Source organism: Sus scrofa, chromosome 17 (genome assembly GCF_054392235.1).
Source record: "Sus scrofa isolate SSC_HxYL_T2T_F1_AM1 chromosome 17, Sscrofa_HxYL_maternal_Yorkshire_Landrace_v2.0, whole genome shotgun sequence".
Taxonomy (NCBI): domain Eukaryota; kingdom Metazoa; phylum Chordata; class Mammalia; order Artiodactyla; family Suidae; genus Sus; species Sus scrofa.
In genome coordinates, this window is record NC_139399.1 from 19,458,278 (window position 1) to 19,479,260 (window position 20,983).

The following is a 20,983-nucleotide window of genomic DNA, read 5'->3' on the forward strand; positions in this document are numbered from 1 at the left end:
GCATTTAGAAGAAGGATGGGCTCTTAAAAAAGCAGGTGGCAGAATTCCCCTTGTGGCTCAGTGGCTTAAGAACCCGACTTGTATCCATGAGGTTGTGGATTTGATCCCTGACCTCGCTCAGTGGGTTAAGGATCCAGCATTGCCATGAGTTGTGGTGTAGGTCACAGACGCAGCGTGGATCCCTCGTCACTGTGGATGTGGTGTAGGCTGGCAGCTGCAGCTCTGATTCGACTCCTAGCTTGGGAACGTCCATATGCCACAGGTGCGTCTGTGAAAAGGAAAAAAAGATTAAAAAGATTGAAAAATGCAAGCGGCAAGGAAACTGATGAGCACAAAGGATTTTCTGTAGTTGAAAGTGGGCCCACGCAAGTCCCTTCTCCCACGGGTCCTCAGGTTGGTTACGGACAGGGCTTTACCTCTCTCCCCAACCACCCCAAAGAGTGAGCTCGTCTGAAATCTGGGTGCCTTTCCTAGGTTTTTAAAATAGTAGCACAATGCTGCTGGGATCATACAGCTGTATTTTCACTGCCGTCCCTAACTTTGTCATGGTGCTTGGTAATTATGCGCTGTGTTCCATCTGCAGCCTGTAAACACATTATAAATGTTACCTCTTTAATTCTTCCAACGTCTCCAGAGGGACAAAAGATTGCGTTTAGTCTGGGTTCCATCTCACTGAGGTGTTCTTTCCTGGATGTGCTGGGGCCAGGAAGGCAACATCTTTGCTGCCAGGAGAACCCCTTGTCTGCGGAGAAGTAAGAGTAGGAGGAAGTGCTCCAGCTTCCGAGCTGTAGCTGGTTGTTACTATTTTGATTATAGGTTAGATTGCTAGAAACTTCAGAAAATGTGTGTTAAAAGATGCAGAATTTTGGTTCTGACATTATCTGCTCCTGACATTTAAAAGGAGCAGTCCATCACTGATTCTTTGGCAGTAATTTTTATGGCTTTTTTATTTTATAAAGTCATTTCTTCCTAAAAATCTGTTTTTTTCTTCTCCTTTTACATCCCAAGAATGAGGTACTAACTAACTTTGAATTTTGTACAAGTGAATTCAAAAGCTGGGTTGGGCTTTAAAGAGATTGGAACAGAACAAAATAATTATTGTACAGTTTTAAATTTCTTTAGCCATCGCTTTAATAGGCTGCTTCTGTGAACCAGCATGATTTCAATTTATTATGCAAACGTTAAGTTATCCCATTAAAAATATATTAGTGGGAGTTCCTGTTGTGATGCAGTGGAAATGAATCTGCTGGTGTGCATGAGGATGAGGGTTCAATCCTGGGCCTTGCTCAGTGGATTGGAGATCTGGTGTTGCCGTGAACTGTGGTGTAGGTCACAGATGCAGCTTGAATCCCGAGTTGCTGTGGCTGTGGTGTAGGTCAGCAGCTGTAGCTCTGATTCGACCCCTAGCCTGGGAACTTCCATATGCCACAGGTGCAGCCCTAAAAGGCATATATTTTCATAAACTATATGAAAGATTGCATACTTTATTTTCACGGCGTAATAAGTGGCGTTGAATGTTCTATTTTGGGTTTTTTTTTTTTTAAATTTGCTTATTTTGTCTTTAGTGACAACACATTTAAAGTAAAAGTCTTTAAAGTAGCAGAATCACAGGGTAACGTGTCCTCTCTGGTAATTTAATACTTAGATATAATGAGTTCATCTGAGAGATTTCATTAAAAACAGTAAGGTGCCTGAATACCAAAGCTGAGATGTTTTTAATCACAGAATTATAGTAATTATACAAATCCCAAGATTTTCATCAGACAGAAAAGGCTTCCAGGGCTAAATGTGCACTTTAAACTTAGCACTAATAACTGTGTATTGCTCTGAATTATAGGCAAAAGACTTCTCAGGCCAGGGGAGAGAATGTTGTGTTTAATTCTAAAGGGAAATTGGGGGAGTTCCCAATTGTGGCTCAGTGGGTTAAGAACCCAACCCAGTGTCCTTGAGGATGCAGCTTCAGTCCCTGGCCTTCCTTGCTCAGTGGGTTAAGGATCCGGTGTTGCGACAAGCTGAGGTGTAGGTCACAGATGCGGCTCAAATCTGGCATTGCTGTGGCTGTGGTGTAGACCACAGCTGCAGCTTTGATGAGACCACTAGCCTAGGAACTTGTGTAGGTGGCAGGTGCAGCCCTAAAAAGCTAAAAAGCTTAAAAAAAAAATGCATCTAGGAAAATTGTGTTAAAATCTCCCTAAGCAAGAAGTCTTATTTGGTTCATGTATCTTTCTTTTTTCTGGCTTGGATGGGTAGGGGAGTTGAGGAGAGGGGATTAAGAAAGGGAGGGAATTGCACTAGGAAGGCAGTGGGGTGTCCGCTGTGGGTGGAGGAGGGATGGAATCGCTGGGAAAGGGGAGGGCAGGTCAGGGCCACGTAGCTCCTCCTTTTGGGGGTGGAGTTGAGGTGCAGAGCAGAGCGTGTAGGAAAAGCTCTGTAGTCTGCGTGGTATTCCTTGGCTTTGCATTTTGCATTCTTGAGATGTCTGAATTGTATGTGCCTGGTATTCCTGATGGGCAGTCAGGGCACGGACTTCCTCTTGCAGGCTGGGGCAGAGGCATCCTCAGGTTTGAATCCTAAGGGAACAGTGTTTCTGGGCTCTGTTCTCCCAGCCCCATCCCTATCCGTGGCAAACTCACAGCCCCCCGTCTGCAGGCAGACCTGGAGAGGTGATCGTTCTGAATGTCTCCTTACTTAACCTCTGCTTGTTTGACCCTCCAGGTGCTTTCCCATGTCCTCACCAGGACCAGCTTTCAGCTCTGCCTGGGTGGGTGCCCTCAGGAGCCCGGGACCCTCACTGTTCTCCCTGGCCAGTGCCGGGCAAGCCCCGTCTGGAGTTTCATCGTCATTCACATTTTGCTCTTTCCTTTGGACTCTGAAAGTAATGTCTGCCATTGTGGAAACCTTATAAGATAGAGAAAAATACAGAGAAGCAGAAAAATCGTCATTCATTCTTCCATCCAGAGAGAATTCACATTTTGTCGTATTTTCTTCCAATCTTTTTTCCACCTCCTTTGTCCTGCAGTACCCTGCAAGTGCTCATTTGCATTATGATTTAGAAGCAGTGAACAGTATTTAATCACCTGTTGTAAGCGTTTCTCATAAAGCACGCAGGTGGTCTGTTGAATACTGACGGCCAAGGTGAACCCTAGGGCGTTGTTATCTTGAGTAAGTGTCATTGTCCTTTGGTCTCTTCCCAGGTCCGCTCTGGTCTGCATGCCCAGAGGGCTATGATGGGAACGTGTGTGACCACTCGGATGGTTCCCCTGACTCACTGCCTCTGCCCGGAAGCTCATCTTTCAGAAGTCAGGAAACTGCTTCCCATGGTGGTGGACCCCCAGGGACAAAACGCTGTGTAGATGGAAATGGACGGAAGCAGCTCAGGATCTAGTCCAGGGATGCCCTTGGTGGAACCTGGTGTCCTGGGGTGATCTCTGCAGGTGGTGGACGCATGGCTGATTCCTGAGCAAGGATGCTTCGCCGGGGACTCCTCGCCTGGGTCTCCCGGGTGGGCGTCCTGCTCGTGCTCCTCTGTTGCGCTGTCTCCGTCCTCTACATGCTGGCCTGCACCCCGAGAGGTGACAGTGAGCGGCGGGGGCTGCCCGGGGCCAGCGGCCCCACCGGACGGGCCGGGTACCAGGCGGCACTGCAGGAGTGGGAGGAGCAGCACCGGGGCTACGTGGGCAGCCTGCAGAGGCAGATCGCACAGCTCAAGGAGGAGCTGCAGGAGCGGAGCGCGCAGCTCAGGACTGCACAGCACTTGGCGGGCGACCCCGCGGGCTCCCCCGAGAGGGCCCAGGCCGACCTGCTGGCTTTCCTGCGCTCCCAGGTGGACAGGGCAGAGGTGCATGCCGGCGTCAAGCAGGCCACCGAGTACGCCGCGGTGCCCTTCGACAGCTTCACCCTGCAGAAGGTGTACCAGCTGGAGACGGGCCTGACCCGACACCCCGAGGAGAAGCCGGTGCGGAAGGACAAGCGGGACGAGCTGGTGGAGGCCATCCAGTCGGCCGTGGAGGCCCTAAACAGCCCGGCCGAGAGCAGCCCCGACCAGCGTCCTTACACGGCCTCGGACTTCATCGAAGGTGGGAGCGCTGGCGAAGGGGGTGGAAAGTGGTTGACAAGCACGGGGGCCAGGCCCAGGCAGGGTGCAGGCGGTAGGCTGGCAGTGGCTTTGGGGATGGCGTGTGCACAGCTTTGTGTGAGCAACTCCGCAGGGAGAGCGTGACTTTTCGACTTTTCAGAAACATCTGCTTCCACTCCCTTCCTTGTGGAAACCATGGGCACTGAATGGACAGGTTCATTGTTTCCTGGCAGGAGAAGGTAGAACTTCTTCCTCTCAATAAACCAAAAAAAGAAGTAAATCAAAGTATAAACATGAAGTAATGAAACCCACGCAGAGCAGGATAAGCAGAGCCGGAGCCCTGCCATCAGGCCCCAGAACAGGGCGGCACTGCTCTAGTGACTCTGCACTTACAGAGACCACTTTGGGGGGCAATGAGGGAACGGAGGCCCTGATTAATGAAGTAAATAACCCAGGGTGTTCAGTTGGCAAGTGACAGAGCTGGGATTTGAACCTGGGAGTCTGATTCCAGAGTCCACGTCCTTAACTGCTAGGCCACATTGTACAGGTTGTTTCCAGGAGCAGCTGGAAACTAGGGAGGTGAATGGCTCACCTTTCTTGATGACAAAGAACAGACTAATGTTCATTTGTCTTTGTGTCTAGTTTTTTTAGAATAAAGCAGCCAGAGTTCCCATTGTGGCTCATTGGTATCAAACCCGACTAGTATCCATGAGGATGTGGATTTGATCCCTGGGCCTGCTCAGTGGGTTAAGGATCTGGCGTTGCTGTGAGCCGTGGTGTGGGTCGCAGATACGGCTCGGATTAGCTCAGATCTGGCATTGCTGTGGCTGTGGCATAGGCCAGTGGCTGAAGCTCTGATTCAACTGAAGCTCGGGGAACACCGGATCCTTAACCCACTGACGGAGACTATGTCAGGTTCTTAACCCACTAATCCACAGCAGGAACTCCACCCTTGTGATTTTTAATTGCATTCATATTTGAAACTCTTTCTGCTTTTCTCTGCACAGTGTCTAAAGATTAAGGCCCATGGTTCTCAATCAACAGGGACAGGGGCCTGAGCTGATGTGCCTTGCGGTGCAGCTGACTTTGTGTTGCAGACCCTCTTGTCATAGCTGCCCCCAGTGGGTTAACACAACCTTGGGTGTGAAGGCAGATCAGTCCCCACACACCTTCCAGATGTTGGGGAACATCTGGGCAGCTGTTTTCATAATATGAGTAAATAGACACAAACACTCTGAATGCGTTCACACATATTTGACTGTCATACCCACAGCTTATCTCACTTGTTCATGCTTATCGTAGGAGATTGTGAAGGCAGTCTTTTATACTCAGGAAAGGGGGCCTTGCGAAAGACTCCCCCAGTCAGGAGCTGCAGGAAGGTCACGTTGAATTCAGCATAAGGAGGAGCGGTCGTAGAGTGATGTTTCAGAGCAGAGTGGGATTCCCGTCACTGCAGGAATCCTGTCATCAGCTGGTTGGCCATGTGGCCAGGAGACTATAAGCCATGATTCTAGCATCAGAGAGCAGGTGGGCTGAATCACATTTGAAGACCTTTTCAGTCCTGGTTCATGATTCTTTGAGCTACACCTAGTTAAGGAGAAAGAAGATGCAGCTCAGATTCGACCCCTAGCCCCAGAAATGACCCTGAAAAGAACATTTTAAAAAATTAAAAAATATGTATTTTTATATTGAAAATATAAAAATTAAAAATAATACGTAATATATATAATGTTACATATATATAGAAAACATAGTAGGGTTTCTAAACATAACCTTAGAAAAACCGATTTTGTGTTTGGGTGTTGGTGGTCTGAATGTCGGAGCGGTTGAGTGGGAGACCGTGGGAAAACGTGGGTTCCACATCCTCAAAGAGCTCTAAACGAGGGCCAGGGATTCGCTGAGCGCTGAACTAGTGCGATGAGGTTGGGGGTTCTTTGTGTTTAAACAAGTCATGATAAAAGCCTGCCTCCGGTCATGCTTTCGGACGATGACAGTTGCTTCGACTCAACACCAGCTGAGGGGCAGCAGGTGCCTGTTGACCATCGCATTTGTTAGCTGTACGGATTTAATGATTATCTGTCTCTGAAACATGGAGGGGACAGCATTTGCTCCAGTTTCCTTTCCCCAGTTGTTTCACTGGCTTTGGTTTCTGCATTGTATTCTCACATAATAGCATGATTTTTTTTTTCTTTGTACAACCATCTGGGAGAAGAAGATAAAGTAGAAAAACATGATCACGTCCTGTGCCTTAGGAAACCTGTTTATCTCCTCTCGCAAACAGAAAATATCCCTTTATGTCTGTGGTTTGGTGACTTTTTCACAAACTCCTGAGTGGTACAGCTTTCCGTTTTGACTGTGTTATTTTAAAATCCCGTGGCATATGGAAGTTCCTAGGGTAGGGGTCAAATCAGAGCTACAACTGCCTGCCTACACCACAGCCACAGCAATTAGATCTGAACTGTGTCTTCGACCTACACCACAGCTCTCTGCAACACCAGACCCTTAACCCAGGGAGCGAGGCCGGGGATTGAACCCACATCCTCATGGATCTTAGTTGGGTTTGTTAAGGGAACTCCGAAAGTGCAGATCTTCATGGCACCCTGAGATGCGTTTTACAACAGGGCAAACAGGGAGTTCCCATCATGGTTCAGTGGGTTAAGGACCCGACTGGTGTCCATGAGGAGGTGGGTTCGATTCCTGTCCTTGCCCAGTGGGTTAAGGATCTGGCGTTTCCACAAGCTGCAGCATAGGTTGCAGATGTGACTCAGATCCAGCATTGCTGTGGCTGTGGTGTAGGCTGGTAGCTGCAGCTCTGATTCAACCCCTAGACTGGGAACTTCCATATATTGCAGGTGCAGCCCTGAAAAAAAAAAAAAAAACCAAAAAAAGACAAACAAAACAAGAAAAGGGTAGAGTAGATGGAACTAGCTCTAAAACGCTGTAGCTGCCTGCATGGTGAGCCCCGCCTCTATGCTCTGCAGCAATACTGCCTGCTTCCTGGGAGACTGAGGCACTGGGCGAGGATCCAGAGCTTTTTTATGTCAGGGTAGGGGTGGGTCTGCCTGAGTGCCCTCCGCCCACCCTATAACTTGGGTCCGCTTCGCTCTGCACCCCGGGGAAGGTCTCTTTGTGCTCCTCTCCTGTTTCCCCAGCAGTTCTGCTGTCACTGGTCATTCAAGCTTTCAAGCTTGTTGGCTGGGCTGTGCAGGGCTGTGGGGAGTGGGGTGGTCTCTGACACCCTGATTAAAGCTCAGTCCTACCAGGTCCCTGGGTCTGGGAGTGCTTTCCTGTCGCCCCCCCATCCCGGGAATAAGGCTTATTTACTCCTCTCTCCCCTACATGTAGCGAACATTCACCAGTTTCCCCAGCTGGATTGCACTTTACCCAGCAATAAAGTTTTGGTTCCACAGAAGTGGACAGGAGGGAAGGGTACCCCCTTCAAGGTTGCTGTACCCCACCCCCAGGCTGGCATCTCAGGGGCACTTTGAGGGCCCTTTCTGATTTTCTGTGACTGCCTGGTGACATTTTTGAAGGAGGATCCACGGGGGGATGGCGGGGGAGGGGGGGCGTCCAGAATTCTCACTCTCTGGACCTCAGGGTGTCCCCGTCCCGCCAGCCTGCTTTTGGCTCCTTCACTTTGTGACCTTCCTCTGAGCCAGCAACCCTGCCTCTCCCCAGATTTGGGGCCAGTTGTTTGTTCTGTGGTCCCAGCTCTTCACAAAGTTCAGAAAAGCCCTGCATTTGAAATTAGGAACTCCAGCAGTGCATCTTCAAGCTCGTTACATCTGGGAGTGGAAGCAGAGGTGTGAAACCACTTCTTATAATAATAATTTAAAATCTATTGATTGCTCTGTCTACTTTGTTTCTCTATGAATCAATAATCTCTTCTCACAACTGTCATGCTCAAGCCAACAGTTTAAAAGGGCTGAATTGCAGAGTTCCCGCCATGGCGCAGTGGGTTAAGAATCTGACTGCAGTTGCTCGGGTCGCTGCAGAAGATGCAGGTTAGATTTGTGGCCGGGTGCAGTGGGTTAAGGATCCAGCATTGCTGTAGCTACGTAGGTCACATGCGTGGGTCACAGCCACCGCTCAGATTCAATCCCTGGCCTGCGAATTTCCATATGCCGCATGTGCGGCCATAAAAAAAAAAAAGAAGAAGAAAAGAAAAAAGAAAAACAACTATTGCATTGATTTCACTCTTAGTGCGAATGTTGGGACATCCCAAGCTGGACGTCTGAGCAGAAACCTACCGCGAATCCACAATTTCTTCTCTATGGCCTGAGTCAGAGAAGCAGCATTGTTGCTTAAAACCCATCTTGTGCTGTGTGTCTGCTCTTTATTTGTGTTTTAATGCCTCAGTGTTGGGCACTTGGATTTCTTCTCTCAAAGGCCACATCATCATAAAAACTAAGATGATTCTCACTGTGACAACTGCGAATTTCCAAGCACATGTTCCCCAAACTGGTGTGTGGAGCCGTCCCTGCCTTCCTTGTTGCCGCAATGCGGGGTTTTTATTTCCTATCCCTTTCTGCCTCTGACCTTAGTCTGCCTGGAATCCTTGTCACCCCTGTGCCGTATCAGCTGGGTGAGGGGAGTTAAGGGATCGTAGACAGAAGGGGAAAGGCACTGTCTTGTTCTCACGTTAGAATCCTTCTTCTTGCACCCCCTCCACTCCCTGCCCCCTGCAGGTCTGGGGATACCTTGGTGGCTGAAACTGGCACCGGCTGCTCCAGCTCTTTGTCTCCACTGCACAAACCCTTGTTCAGGAAATAAAGCCACGACTTTGAAACCCGGGAGGCCATGGTCTCCCCTCTGCACCCTGTGCTGCTGCCTCCCCTGGGGCTCTGGCACAGGCTGTGACTGGGCCTCCTTCTCTCCTTCCTTGCAGCCTGTGCCCCTTGTTTCCAGCACAGTGTCCTGAGGGGAGGGATGGTCCCTTCTCCCATCTGCTCTCATGCTGACATTTTTTTCTTTTTATGGCTGCACCTGTGGCATATGGAGGTTCCTGGGCTAGGGGTCAAATTGGAGCTGCAGCTGCCAGCCTACACCACAGCCACAGCAACACCAGATCCAAGCCACATCTGTGACCTACGCCACAGCTTGCAGCAACATGGATCCTTAACCCACTGAGAGAGGCAAGGGATCAAACCCACATCCTCACAGAGAGTATGTCACGTTCTTAACCCACTGAGCCATGATGGGCACTCACTCCCCCGACCATTTTCAATAGTGGTTACACTGGCTTTCTAGGTGAGTCACTCTGATAGCAGGCTAGAGGTGATATTCGAGTGGGTTGAGAGGAGAGGCAGGGTTGGGAAATAGTTTGTCAGTTCCTCAACATGTGAAACGGAGTTTCCATGGGACCCAGCAGCTCTACAGCCTCCGTATTTACCCCAGAGAAAGGAGGACTTACATCCACACAAAACCTGTGCACAGATGTTCGTGGCAGCATTGTTCCTAATAGCAGATGGTGGAAGCTGCCCAAACACCCGTCTCTGGATGGATTGATAAACACAATGTGGCTTATCCGCACAAAATTATTTGCCATAGAAGGAAACGAGGCACTGATACCCGCTACAACATGGATGTCCCTAGGGAGCACGGTGCCGAGTGGAGTCTAGATACAGAAAAACACACATGTTGGAGTTCCCGTTGTGGCTCAGCAGTAACAAACCCGACTAGTATCCATGAGAACTTGGGTTCGATCCCTGGCCCTGCTCAGTGAGTTAAGGATCCGGCGTTGCGGTGAGATTCGGTAGCTGTAGCTCTGATTCAAGCCCTAGCTGGGAACTTCCGTATGCCGCAGGTGTGGCCATAAAAAAAAATAGACCATGTGTTGTTGAAGTCCCCTCGTGTGAAACATCCAGAAGAGGCAAACCCATGGAGACAGGATGTAGAGGATTGGTTGTCTAAGCCTCCAGGTGGGTGGCTGGGGCTGGGGGCGGTGGGGGTGCTAAATAGGTACAGGCTTTCCTTTCAGGGAGAGGAGATGCTCAAAAATTGAGTCGTGGTGATGGTTTTACAACCCTGTGAATGTAGTCAAAGAGGCGACTTGTGCAGTTGAAATGCTGAATTGTTTGGTATGCACATTACATCTCAGCAAAGCCACTTATGAATAAATACAAATAAACATGACATAATCTCTGTCCTCCCCGCCCCCCCAAAAAAAACCCAAAAAAGAATGAAGGCCTAGAGACGAATGAAAAGCATTTAAAAATAGTCGAGGTGGTGAAGGCTCCTCAGCTGGGGCTGCAGCCGCAGACTGGAGGGCGGGAGGAGCAGAGCATCAGGAGGCGGTAGCTCTGTGGGTCCAGCCGGGGAGTCCTGGGCTCTTTCTTAGATGTTTTTCAAGTGTATGTTGTGAACAAGCTACGTGACCCTATTGACTTATACCATGGCTTTTTGAAAAAGGAATTTAAGGCAGCTTTTATTGTAGCACTTTCTTTAAGGCAGCACTTTCTTTAAGTGGCATTTCTTGATGTCAGATCTCCTTTCCACTTACGTACATGCTAACGTATATCCTTCTTATATAAGATACCAATATGGACAGACACCTGGTGGGGAAGTGGGGCCGAGGCTGAGAGAAGGAAGACCCACATACTCATTTTACTGTAACATGAGTGCAACAGACAGAACTATGAAAAAATCTCTATTGACGTGATTCTTTTTTTTTTGTTTGTTTGTTTTTCTTTTTTGGCCACCCCATGGCAAATGGAACTCCTGGGCCAGGGATCAGATCTGACCCGCAGTTGCGACCTATGCTGTAGCTGCAGCAACACTGGATCCTTTAACCCACTGTGCTGCGCTGGGGGTCAAACTTGTGTCCTGTGCTGCAGAGACGCTGCTGATCCTGTTGCTCTACAGTGGGAACTCCTGTCTGCATGTTTCTGTAAACTGATGGCCTTCAGAATGAAACTCCAATTTGGAAATCATCTTCCAAACATGCTCTTGGAGTTCCCGTTGTGGCAAAGCAGAAATGAATCCGATCAGTAGCCATGAGGTTGCAGGTTCGAACCCTGGCCTCACTCAGTGGGGCTGAGGATCTGGCATTGCGGTGAACTGTGGTATTGGTCGCGAATGCAGCTCGGATCTGGAGTTGCTGTAGCTGTGGTGTAGGCTGGCATCTGTAGCTCAGATTTGACCTCTAGCCTGGGAACTTCCACATGCCGAAGGTATGCCCTCACCTCCCCCCGAAAGCAAACATTGTCTTATTAATCTGAGGCTGAACATTCAAGCCTGAGAACCAAAAGCCTGTAAACCATCACCAGGGGACAGCCATCAGCAGAGGCCCAGGAGCTGGGCTGCCAGGGGGACCAGCTACAGGACCAGAAGACTGGGCCTCTCACCGGTGCCAAAGGGGACAGAAGCCTGCAGGTCAGAGTGGGGCGTCAGGCCCGACACAGGCAGGCTTGGCACAAGTTGGCAGGGCTGCCCACGTGGGGCCGATGGCGCTGAGCTTAAGTGGCTCCAGTCAGTTAGAGGTCTGGGGCTCAGCTCAAGGCAGGAAACAGGCGGGAGACGTGATCTGAGTCAGGTCAGGAGCGGTGAGCCAGCCCTTGGAGAGGCAGCGAGTTCACCGCCCTGGGACAGGTTTTTGCTCAGCAAACACTTATTAAACACCTAGTGCGTGTCAGGCATAGCCTGGGGGCACGTCGCCTGATCCTCAGGACCAGCGCTGTGTGCTTCCCTGAAAGGAAGCTTCACGGTTCTCATGTAGTTAATATTTTGTTATGAAAATCCCATAAATTTCCAGACATTTTCCAAAGGAGTCTCATTGGTTACCAGTGTTCTAAGGCTCATAGTTTAAACATGTTATTCATTTTCAAGCTCACGGCTGAACCACCTGGAATTATGAATATGTTCGTGGTCAGTCAATAAATAGCATTTATTAATAGTATGGAGTATTCTTTGCCCTTCCCTCCATGTTTAATGAAACCGTTAATCTCAGTAACCTCTACCCACAAACTAAACTGCACTGGAATTTATGAATAATAGCAGACAGTGGGGTCTCTATTTGTGTATGGATGGAAAAGTATGTCTTAGGACCCTTCAGTCATGTACCAAATTTATTCAGGATCAGTCATGTGCTTTGCAGGTTATTGGGTAGCAGCAGGATGTGTGCCAGATGCTGTGAGTGAAATCTAAACAGACCCTACTTTATTTGGTTAAAGATGTAGTGGGCATGATTTAAGTTCTTGCTTGAACTTAAGTCCACACAAGTATCATGACAGATGAATGGGCGAAAGATAGGAACAGAGCCTCATGGAAGAGACATGTGTGCCTGATGTACATGTGAAAAATCAAGGAATAGATAAAAACTAAAAGTTGAGCTGTTAATTGCCATCATTTAAAAAGTGACATTGGGAGTTCCCATGGCATGGCTCAGCGGTAATGAACCCAACTAGCATCCGTGAGGATGCGGGTTTGATCCCTGGCCTCGCTCAGTGGGTTAATGAGTGGGTTAAAAAAAAAAAAAAGGTGACACTGCATGGCATTGGTGAGAGTGGGGTGAAATGAACATTTATACCTAGTAATGTGAATATAAATGAGGACAACCATTCTGTAAGGTAATTTGTATCGAGAGCCTTTAAGATCCTCACACCTTTTCCAGTATTTTCTTTTCTTTTCTATTTTTTTTCTCCCCCGCCTTTTCTAGGGCCACTCCTGCGGCATATGGAGGTTCCCAGGCTAGGGGTCAAATCGGAGCTGTAGCCGCCGGCCTGCACCACAGCCACAGCAGTGTGGGATCCGAGCCGTGTCTGCGACCTACACCACAGCTCTCGGCAATGCTGGATCCTTAACCCACTGAGCCAGGCCAGGGATCGAACCTGCAACCTCATGGTTCGTAGTCAGATTCATTAACCACTGCGCCACAACGGGAACTCCTTGCTATTATTTTCATTTCTGAAAATATATTTTCAGAAATGCCCATGAGTATTTTTTTTTTGGCTTCACCTGCAGCATATCGAAATTCTGGGGCTGGGGATCAAACCTGCACCTCACAGTGACCCGAGTCGCTGAAATTCTTAGTCACTGTGCTGCATAGGGAACTCTGCCCATGAGTATTTATATCAAGAAATATAGTTATAATAGTAAAAAAGTAGAAACAACCCAAATGTCTGACAACAGCATATTGGTAAAATCATGCAGTGTCTATAGAGCACGATACTGTGCAGCTGCTAAAACATCATTTATTCAGTAACTAGTAAGTAAGATGGGGCAAAGCCTGTGTCATGAGAAAAACTATAACTTTAACTGTAATTATAAAGTTTGCATCTGTGTAAAGATGAAGAGGATGAATCTATTGTATCAAAGCATTTATGGTTTTATTCCTAAGTGTTGGAATTATAGGTAATCCTATGGTTCTGGATATTCCACTTTGACCATCTGTTGCCCTTAGACTTTGCAAAAGGGCATAGCCATGCTTGAATCATGTTGATATGATTTAAAAAGACAGTAGGGGAGTTCCCATCGTGGCACAGTGGTTAACGAATCTGACTAGGAACCATGAGGTTGCAGGTTCGGTCCCTGCCCTTGCTCAGTGGGTTGATGATCCGGCGTTGCCGTGAGCTGTGGTGTAGGTTGCAGACGCAGCTCGGATCCCGCGTTGCTGTGGCTCTGGCGTAGGCCGGTGGCTACAGCTCCGATTCGACCCCTAGCCTGGGAACCTCCATATGCCACGGCAGCGGCCCAAGAAATAGCAAAAAAGACAAAAATAAATAAATAAATAAATAAATAAATAATAAAAAATAAAAAGACAGTAGCATTCATCTCCCCAAAGTGGCAAAATCTGGTGGTGGAAACAGACCCAGAATCCAGGGTGGCAGTGTTAGCGCCCGTCTGTCCTCTTCTGGAGAATCAAGAAGAGGAAAAAAACATTGTAGATCGCTTCTCAATCTTGACCAGTCTTGAGCCTAAATACCCAGCCAGCCTGCTAAGATGAGGGGTGTTCTTGGGCTAGTGAGGCTCAGCCTTCTGGGAGAGGTTTGAGCACCGCTTCCCTGAGCCCTGAGTTCCGTTTCTGCCCTTGTCATGACGGTCCACAGGTCTGCAGGCAGGAGGGAAGGCTGGAGGGTAAAGCGGATGCTTACCCTCATCACCAGCTCTGCAGGACGGTGGCCCTGGGTCCCGTGGACCCTAAACAACAGTTTGGTGGAAGCTGTATTCCCCTGACACCCCAGCAGCTCTGATGCTCTCCACCCTGGTCCCTGTCCCCCTGGCTTCTTCTAATTATTTTAAGGCCCTCTGGGGTCTTGTAGAGGAATGGGAGTTTCAAATGTCAAGAAGGAGAACAAAATACCTCCTTTTGCCGCTCTTGGAAAAAGACCCTACTGTCAATGGTGCCTTTTTTTTTTTTTTTTTTTTTTTTTAAGCCTGTCTCTCCCGTTTCCCTTCTTTTCCAAAAATATGTCTTGTAGTCAGTCTGTGAAAGCTAGCATGAGCTGCCTGTGTGGCTTTCCATCTGTAGCTGGGTCTGCATGATGTGCCATATATTTAGCTGCCTAAATTAGGACTGTTCCGGGAAGTCAGATGGGAGAGCAGGCCTATTGATCAGGATTAGCTTCTGAATGCTGTTGGCTCTTATCCCTGAATCCAGAAGTTAGAGATATTTGGGGACATCAGAGGAACAGATGGCCCATGAAGGCAGCTGGCCCGTGTGGTAATTAGTCCAGGGAGGCAATTGGTCATTTTCTGAGCTTGGAAGCAGAATTCTGCTGTTGATGCCATTCAAGTTGTGGACATAAGCTTCTGGTGGAACTCAGGGCTAGAAAGTGTGGGTAAATTGCATCGTCACAGCTGGGAGAGAACAGTTCCTCTTGGCTTTCCAGGGGAAAGGTTCTAAGCAAAAAAATGGAAGGAGAGGGTTTTTGTTGCTTTGTTTGTTTTAGGGCTGTACCTGCAGTGTATGGAAGTTCCCAGGCTAAGGGGTCGAATCAGAGATGCAGCTGCTGTCCTACACCACATTCACAGCAACGTGGGATCTGAACTGCATCTGTGACCTACGCCACAGCTCACGGCAATGCTGGATCCTTAACCCACTGAGCGAAGCCAGGGATCAAACCTGCATCCTTATGGATACTAGTCGGGTTCGTTATCGCTGAGCCAAAATGGGAACTCCTATTTGCTTTTGATTTAAAATTGGAGATACTCAGTCTTTTAATAGGGCTGGGGAAAGATGTCTTTGTAAGGGAGCCAGTGAAAATACAAGATAGGGCATTCATGGTGCCGACCCCACACTCCTCTTTCATGGTGTTTGTGCCCTGTGATGGCTTAGTTTTCTGGGTCCCCCACCAGCCCAAGATGACACTTGTTAGCCCTGACACTAACTAGAGTGCCTGGTACATAGATACTGATGCGTGTTTGTTGAATGAATAAATGTACTCACCAGAGCAGAAGGGAAGGGATCGGTCTGCACAGAGAGGAGGGAGAATGCATCCTTTGAACCTCAAGGTCACTCACTAAAGCTGGTTGCTCAGGCTAAGATCCTGGAGTCACCCCTGACTCCTCTCTTTTGCTCATCAGTCCTCTGGCAAACGGGCTGGTTCTCTCCTCAAAATACACCCAGAATCTGACGACCATCAACCACCTCTCCTGGCTCCACCCCGGTCCAACTGGTCCACCTATGTGGTCACTGGGACAGCCACCCAGTAGTCTCCGGGCTTCCACCTTCCCGGTGGGTCCACTCCCAACACAGCAGCCAAAGCAATCCTTTCAAAACTTAAGTCGGATTATGTTACCCTTCAGCTTAAAACCAGCCCAGGTGACCTCATTCACAGAGGATAAAAGCCAGGTCCCTACCATGTCCCCTCCCTGGCTCCCTCCTCCTCTCCCCAGCAGCTCTGCCAGGCTTGCTGGCCACCCTTGCGTCCTCCGGGGCACCTAGGCAGTCTCCTGGGCACAGCCAGTTCATCCCCCTCCCCCGACTCCTCTCTGGAACCCTCTTCCTCCAGGCGTGCAAATCCCTGGCCTTCTTCGCCGTTCTTTTCACCTGAAACTGATCCACCAGGGCGTCACCTGATGGCCATATTCCATTCTGTGATTTTTCTCCCCAGCAGCCCCTGCTTCCCTTAAACGCCTTTATCTTTCTCTATAAAGGGACCCGCCTTTTCTCTTGTTCTGTAATTTGCTCCTTTAGGTTTATGTTTATTCTTTTCCCAACTAGAACGTGAACTCCACAAGTCAGGCCTGGGCTAGTGCCTGGCACACAGTAGGTACTCAGCGATGTTGCAGTATGAATGTGAGCTGAAAGGACACCTTCTGTTTAATGCCTATGTAAATGATCTTGGGATTTACTGCACATCCTCGTGGGAAGCCAAAGGCAAAAGAAATCCTTTAACTATTATTTTTAAGGAAGAAAGTTAACCCACATTCAGAAGCCAGCTCACACTTTCAAATGATGCTTCCTTGCTGAAGTATTACCTCAATGTTTTTCTCAAGCTGACAACTCTAAAGAGCTTAAATTTTACCCCTGAAAGCTTGCGCTTGAACATTTACTCATGTTCTGCCCTAGAGACTTATCCATCATGTTAATATGGGGAAAGCGCTATGAAATAAATTATACCCTAAATCACAGTATTGCTTTTAGAAAGACAAACAATTTCACTCCAGCTAATACCCCGAAGAGATCACCATTTCACATCCCAGTGGCAGCTGTGGGTGCAGAAATAAAGTGTCCTTTACTGCTGCTCTTGCTTAGTCAAGCCAGCCCTAGATGCCAGGGGCACTGGATGCCTAGTCCCTGAGATGGTCCCTGGGAGGAAGGGGCCACCATGTGTCAAGGGCCTGCACCAAGTGTGAAGGGCCTGAAACAAGTGAGTCTGGAGCCAGAGTTTCCTCTGGGACACCTCAGGGGAGACGGTCAGGACGGTCGGTCAGAATGTGGGTTTGGAGGTCAAGACAGAAATCAGGTCTGGAGCCGTGGAGGTGGGTGGGACACCTTAGGGTGCTGACGTGGATCTGATCCATAGAGAGGAGCGAGGTACGCTGGTGGCCATGCTCAGAGTGAGGCGACCTGCAGCTGAACTGGGGGACGGAACACCCACACTGAGTGATGGGCAGTGAGGATTCAGGGGGTGGGGGTCATGCAGGACGCTGGAAAGGAGCGGCCAAGGGAGTTGGCGGAAAATTGGGGAAATTTGGTACCTTGAGAGCCGAGGGAACGAAGCGGTTTTTAGGTGGAGAGATGGGGCGTGCTCATGGAAGGCTAGTGAGAGGGGGTGCACAGTGGGGACCCACAGCGCCCTTGGGTTCACCCCAGGAGGCCAGTGATGCCCTGGGTTCCCGAGAACCCTCTCTGTGGTGGGGCAGAAATAAGATCTCAGTGGGTGGAGGAAAGGAAGGGGGGAAACAGTCCTCGGTCTTAGACCACGGGATCTAGAACCGCTCTGCCCAATGTGGTGAGCACCCAGCATGTGTGGTTGGTTACAGTGAAAGTTAAGAGTTCTGTTGTGGTTAAGAACCCACCATGGTTTCCATCAGGATGCCTGCCGGTTCAATCCCTGGCCTTGCTCGGTGGGTTAAGGGTCTGGCATTGCCAAAAGCTGCAGCATAGGTCACAGATGTGGCTCTGATGTGGTGTTGCTGTGGCCGTGGTGTAGGCTGGCAGCTATAGCTCTGACTCGACCACTAGCCTGGGAACTTCCATATGCCTCAGGTACAGCCTTAAAAAAAAGGAAAGAAAAGAAAAGTATATCAAATTAGAAATTCACTTCCTCATTTTCTTTCTTTTTCTTTTTTTTTTTTTAATGTCTTTTTAGGGCTGTACTCGCAGCACATGGAGATTCCCAGGCTAGGGAGCCAATTGGGGCTGTAGCTGCCAGCCTGCACCACAGCCATAGCAAGGCAGGATCCAAGCCTTATCTGCAACCTACACCACAGCTCAAGGCAACGCCAGATCCTTAACCCACTGAGCGAGGCCAGGAATTGAATCTGCGTCCTCATGGATGCTAGTCAGATTCATTTCTGCTGAGCCTTGACGGGAACTCCAGTTCCTCATTTTCACTAGGCACATTTCAGGTGCCCAGGAGCCATCTGGCAGCACCGATCCAGAACATTTTCATCATCATAGAAAGTTCTGACAGTGGTGGTTTAGATGCCGAGCAGTGACAGAGAGAAAAATGGAGCAGTAGCTGTTTTGAGCTCTGTGCGTGTGTGCGCATGCGTGTGTGTGTGTGTGTGTGTGTGTGTGTGTGTGTGTGTGTGTGTGTGTGTGTGTGTGTGTGTGATGAGAGATGTAAGATCCTTAGACTTGGTGGGAAGGAGCTCATGTGTGAAATGTGTTTGCTTCTGTCCCATCAGGCAGCTGTGGTACATAGAAAAAAGATCCCTTCTGCTCTTGCCAGCATGTTGATACCCTTAAAAAATAATAAGTTCTAGGTGTATTTATAAAGTTTACTTGGGGGAGTTCCTGTCATGGCTTAGTGGAAACAAATCTCACTAGCATCCATGAGGACACAGGTTTGATCCCTGGCCTCACTCAGTAGGTTTGGAATCCGGCGTTGCTGTGAGCTATGGTGTAAGTCACAGATGTGGCTCAGATGTGACGTTGCTGTGGCTGTGGTGTAGGCCAGCAGCTGTAGCTCCAATTGGACCCCCTAGCCTGGGAACCTCCATATGCTACAGGTGTGGCCCTAAAAAGACAAAAAAAAGAGTTTATTTGGGAAGAGAAAATATTGATTTATCCCTGCATCTTGAAAAATTTTCAGCTTTGCACATAAAATGAGATTGATATATGCTGGTTGACAAACTCTGGACGCCTCCTGAGGCATCAGTGCTGGTGATGAGTGCACAATTGCACAGCCTCTGAGTGTGTTCTGTGCCCCAGCTCCTGTGCTGGGCATTGAGGAATTGGAGTGAATTATAACTGTAAGAATGCATGTGTGTCTCCCAGTTTTGTGCACTCTTTCCCCCAAGTGGCTCCAGGGTCCATGTGGGTGTTCCCCTATGCTGTGATTTGGGGATCTAGAGACTTGTAGATAATACATCCCCAACTGTGTGGCCACCCCTAAGGTCACACCTGTCCACATGTGTTTGCCTAGGTCACACCTGTCCACTCAGTGCTTGCCCACTTGTTAGGGCCTAGGGTGTAGCAGAGATTTTTATTTATTCATTCAGTTAATTATGTCTATGTGCTCTTTTAAATTGAAACAGTTAATTTATAATATGTTGGTTTCAGGTATACAGTTACGTGTGTGTATGTGTATGTTATATATATTTTTCAGATTCTTTCCCATTATAGGTTATTATAAAATATTGAGTAGAGTTCCCTGTGCATGCAGTAGGTCTTTGTTGGTTACCTTTTTTATATGTAGTAGTATCTGTTAATCCCAAACTGCTAATTTATCCACCCTCCCTGTAGCAGTGGTTAAGGATTGGCTGCTGTGGCTCGGGTTACTACTGTGGTGCAGGTTTGATCCCTGGTCCGGGAACTTCCACATGTTGGGGTGTGGCCAAAAAAAAAGAAGTCAGATCTTGTGAACTGTATTCCGTTTGTGTGGAGCCAGATTTCTTTATAAGCCTCACCTGCTACAGTTAAGGCATCACAAGCACACAGAGGAGAATAAGACAGAATGAATGAGAAAAATGAAGCATGAAGTTTTCAGATTTTACAGTACAGTAATAATGGAAGGAAAAGAAGAAATCCCGCTATCAAATGAACTACATTGATGAACAAAGGCCAGCTGGCACTTGGACTCCTGGCTCACAGTGATGCCTTGAGAAGCCAGGTTCTCACCGTGGATTGAGTCTTCTGGCCCTTAGAGACCTTTCCTCGTACACAGGAGGGCAGAGAGCCTGGAGCTTTTTGTGGCCCCTGAGGTGTCATACCCTGTGTCGGTGGCAGCTGTGACGACTGCCCTCATTATTGGAACGAATGGGCCCCGGGCCCAGAAGACAGCTTTTGCACAAGTTTTTACAAATGGGTCCTTGTCTTGAAATACGATGTTTCCTCTTATCTCTTCCTGATGCCATCTCCTCACCATGACAACCGCCTCTCACAGTAGCCATTAGTCATAAGACCGCTACCCTGCCAGGTTTTCACCATCTAGTCTGTCTGAGCACCATCAGACAAGATGTCCCCAGGCATCCACGATGTCCTCGTGCCCCCCTCCACGCCTTTCTGAAAGAAATGTCCACTGTCCAGATGCTGACAACCTGAAGTGGACTTTATAGAGCAAGGAAGCCAGGGCTTCTCAAGATCTTTACCTGTGTACACCTGGCGAAGATGCATGTGTGCTGAGCGGTCCTGGCAAGGAGGGTACCAGCACCCCAGGCTCAAAGCTCTGGTGGTTCCAGTGCTCTTCCCACCAGTGCACTGTTCCTGCCATCGAGGGATGAAGCTCTGCCTTCAAGCCTCTGCAGCCAGGATGCTCCTTTACTGCACAGTTCAGAGTGAAGTGTCAGAGCAGCTCAGGGTGGACAATAGGGCATCGATCCTGTTCTTACCTCCTGGAGACACTCTGCACAGTACTAGTGCCTGGAACTCCTGGGATGGCCTTGCTGCATTCAGAATCGCCAGATTATGGAAGCGTTGAAATCATATTCTCCAGAACAGTGCTTTCCAAGCTTGGCTGCACGTTGAAATCTCTTGGGGAGTCCCGGCCCCTTCACAGACCCAGTAAATCAGTCTCTGGGGGCGAGGCCTGGGCATCACTATTTTTAAAGCTCCGTGGATGATCCCAGAGTGCAGGCTTGGTTGTGAACCACTGCTCTGAAGGAATGGCCAACTTGAGCAGGAATGGCTTTCCAGGTTATAGTGCCCAAGCCTGTGCCTGTTCGGGGTTGGTCTCTGGAAGCTGTGATCCTCTCTGTGGAACATCGTGAAATACATTTGACCTTCTCTCTGGAACTAGTACATGACCTTCATCTGGGGGGAACTGAAGTCTTTCTCTTTCCTTTCCCTCTCCCCAA

At 48.8% G+C, this 20,983-nt stretch overlaps 1 protein-coding gene across 24 annotated transcripts in view; it reads left to right on the forward strand.

Annotated features, from left to right (window-relative positions):
- CSGALNACT1 (chondroitin sulfate N-acetylgalactosaminyltransferase 1) overlaps positions 1 to 20,983 on the forward strand; it is a 353,762-nt gene that overhangs the window by 280,433 nt on the left and 52,346 nt on the right. For 17 of the 24 annotated variants that reach the window (XR_014832743.1, XR_014832742.1, XR_014832744.1 and 14 more), the window contains one exon: positions 3,195 to 4,076. The exons of the other annotated variants lie outside the window; for them this stretch is intronic. Coding sequence is in view for 13 of the 17 variants with exons in the window: in XM_085004405.1 (XP_084860531.1) it covers positions 3,467 to 4,076 (610 nt within the window). In the remaining 4 variants the exon portion in view is untranslated. The remainder of the gene's footprint in view (positions 1 to 3,194; positions 4,077 to 20,983) is intronic. 24 annotated transcript variants of the gene reach the window in all.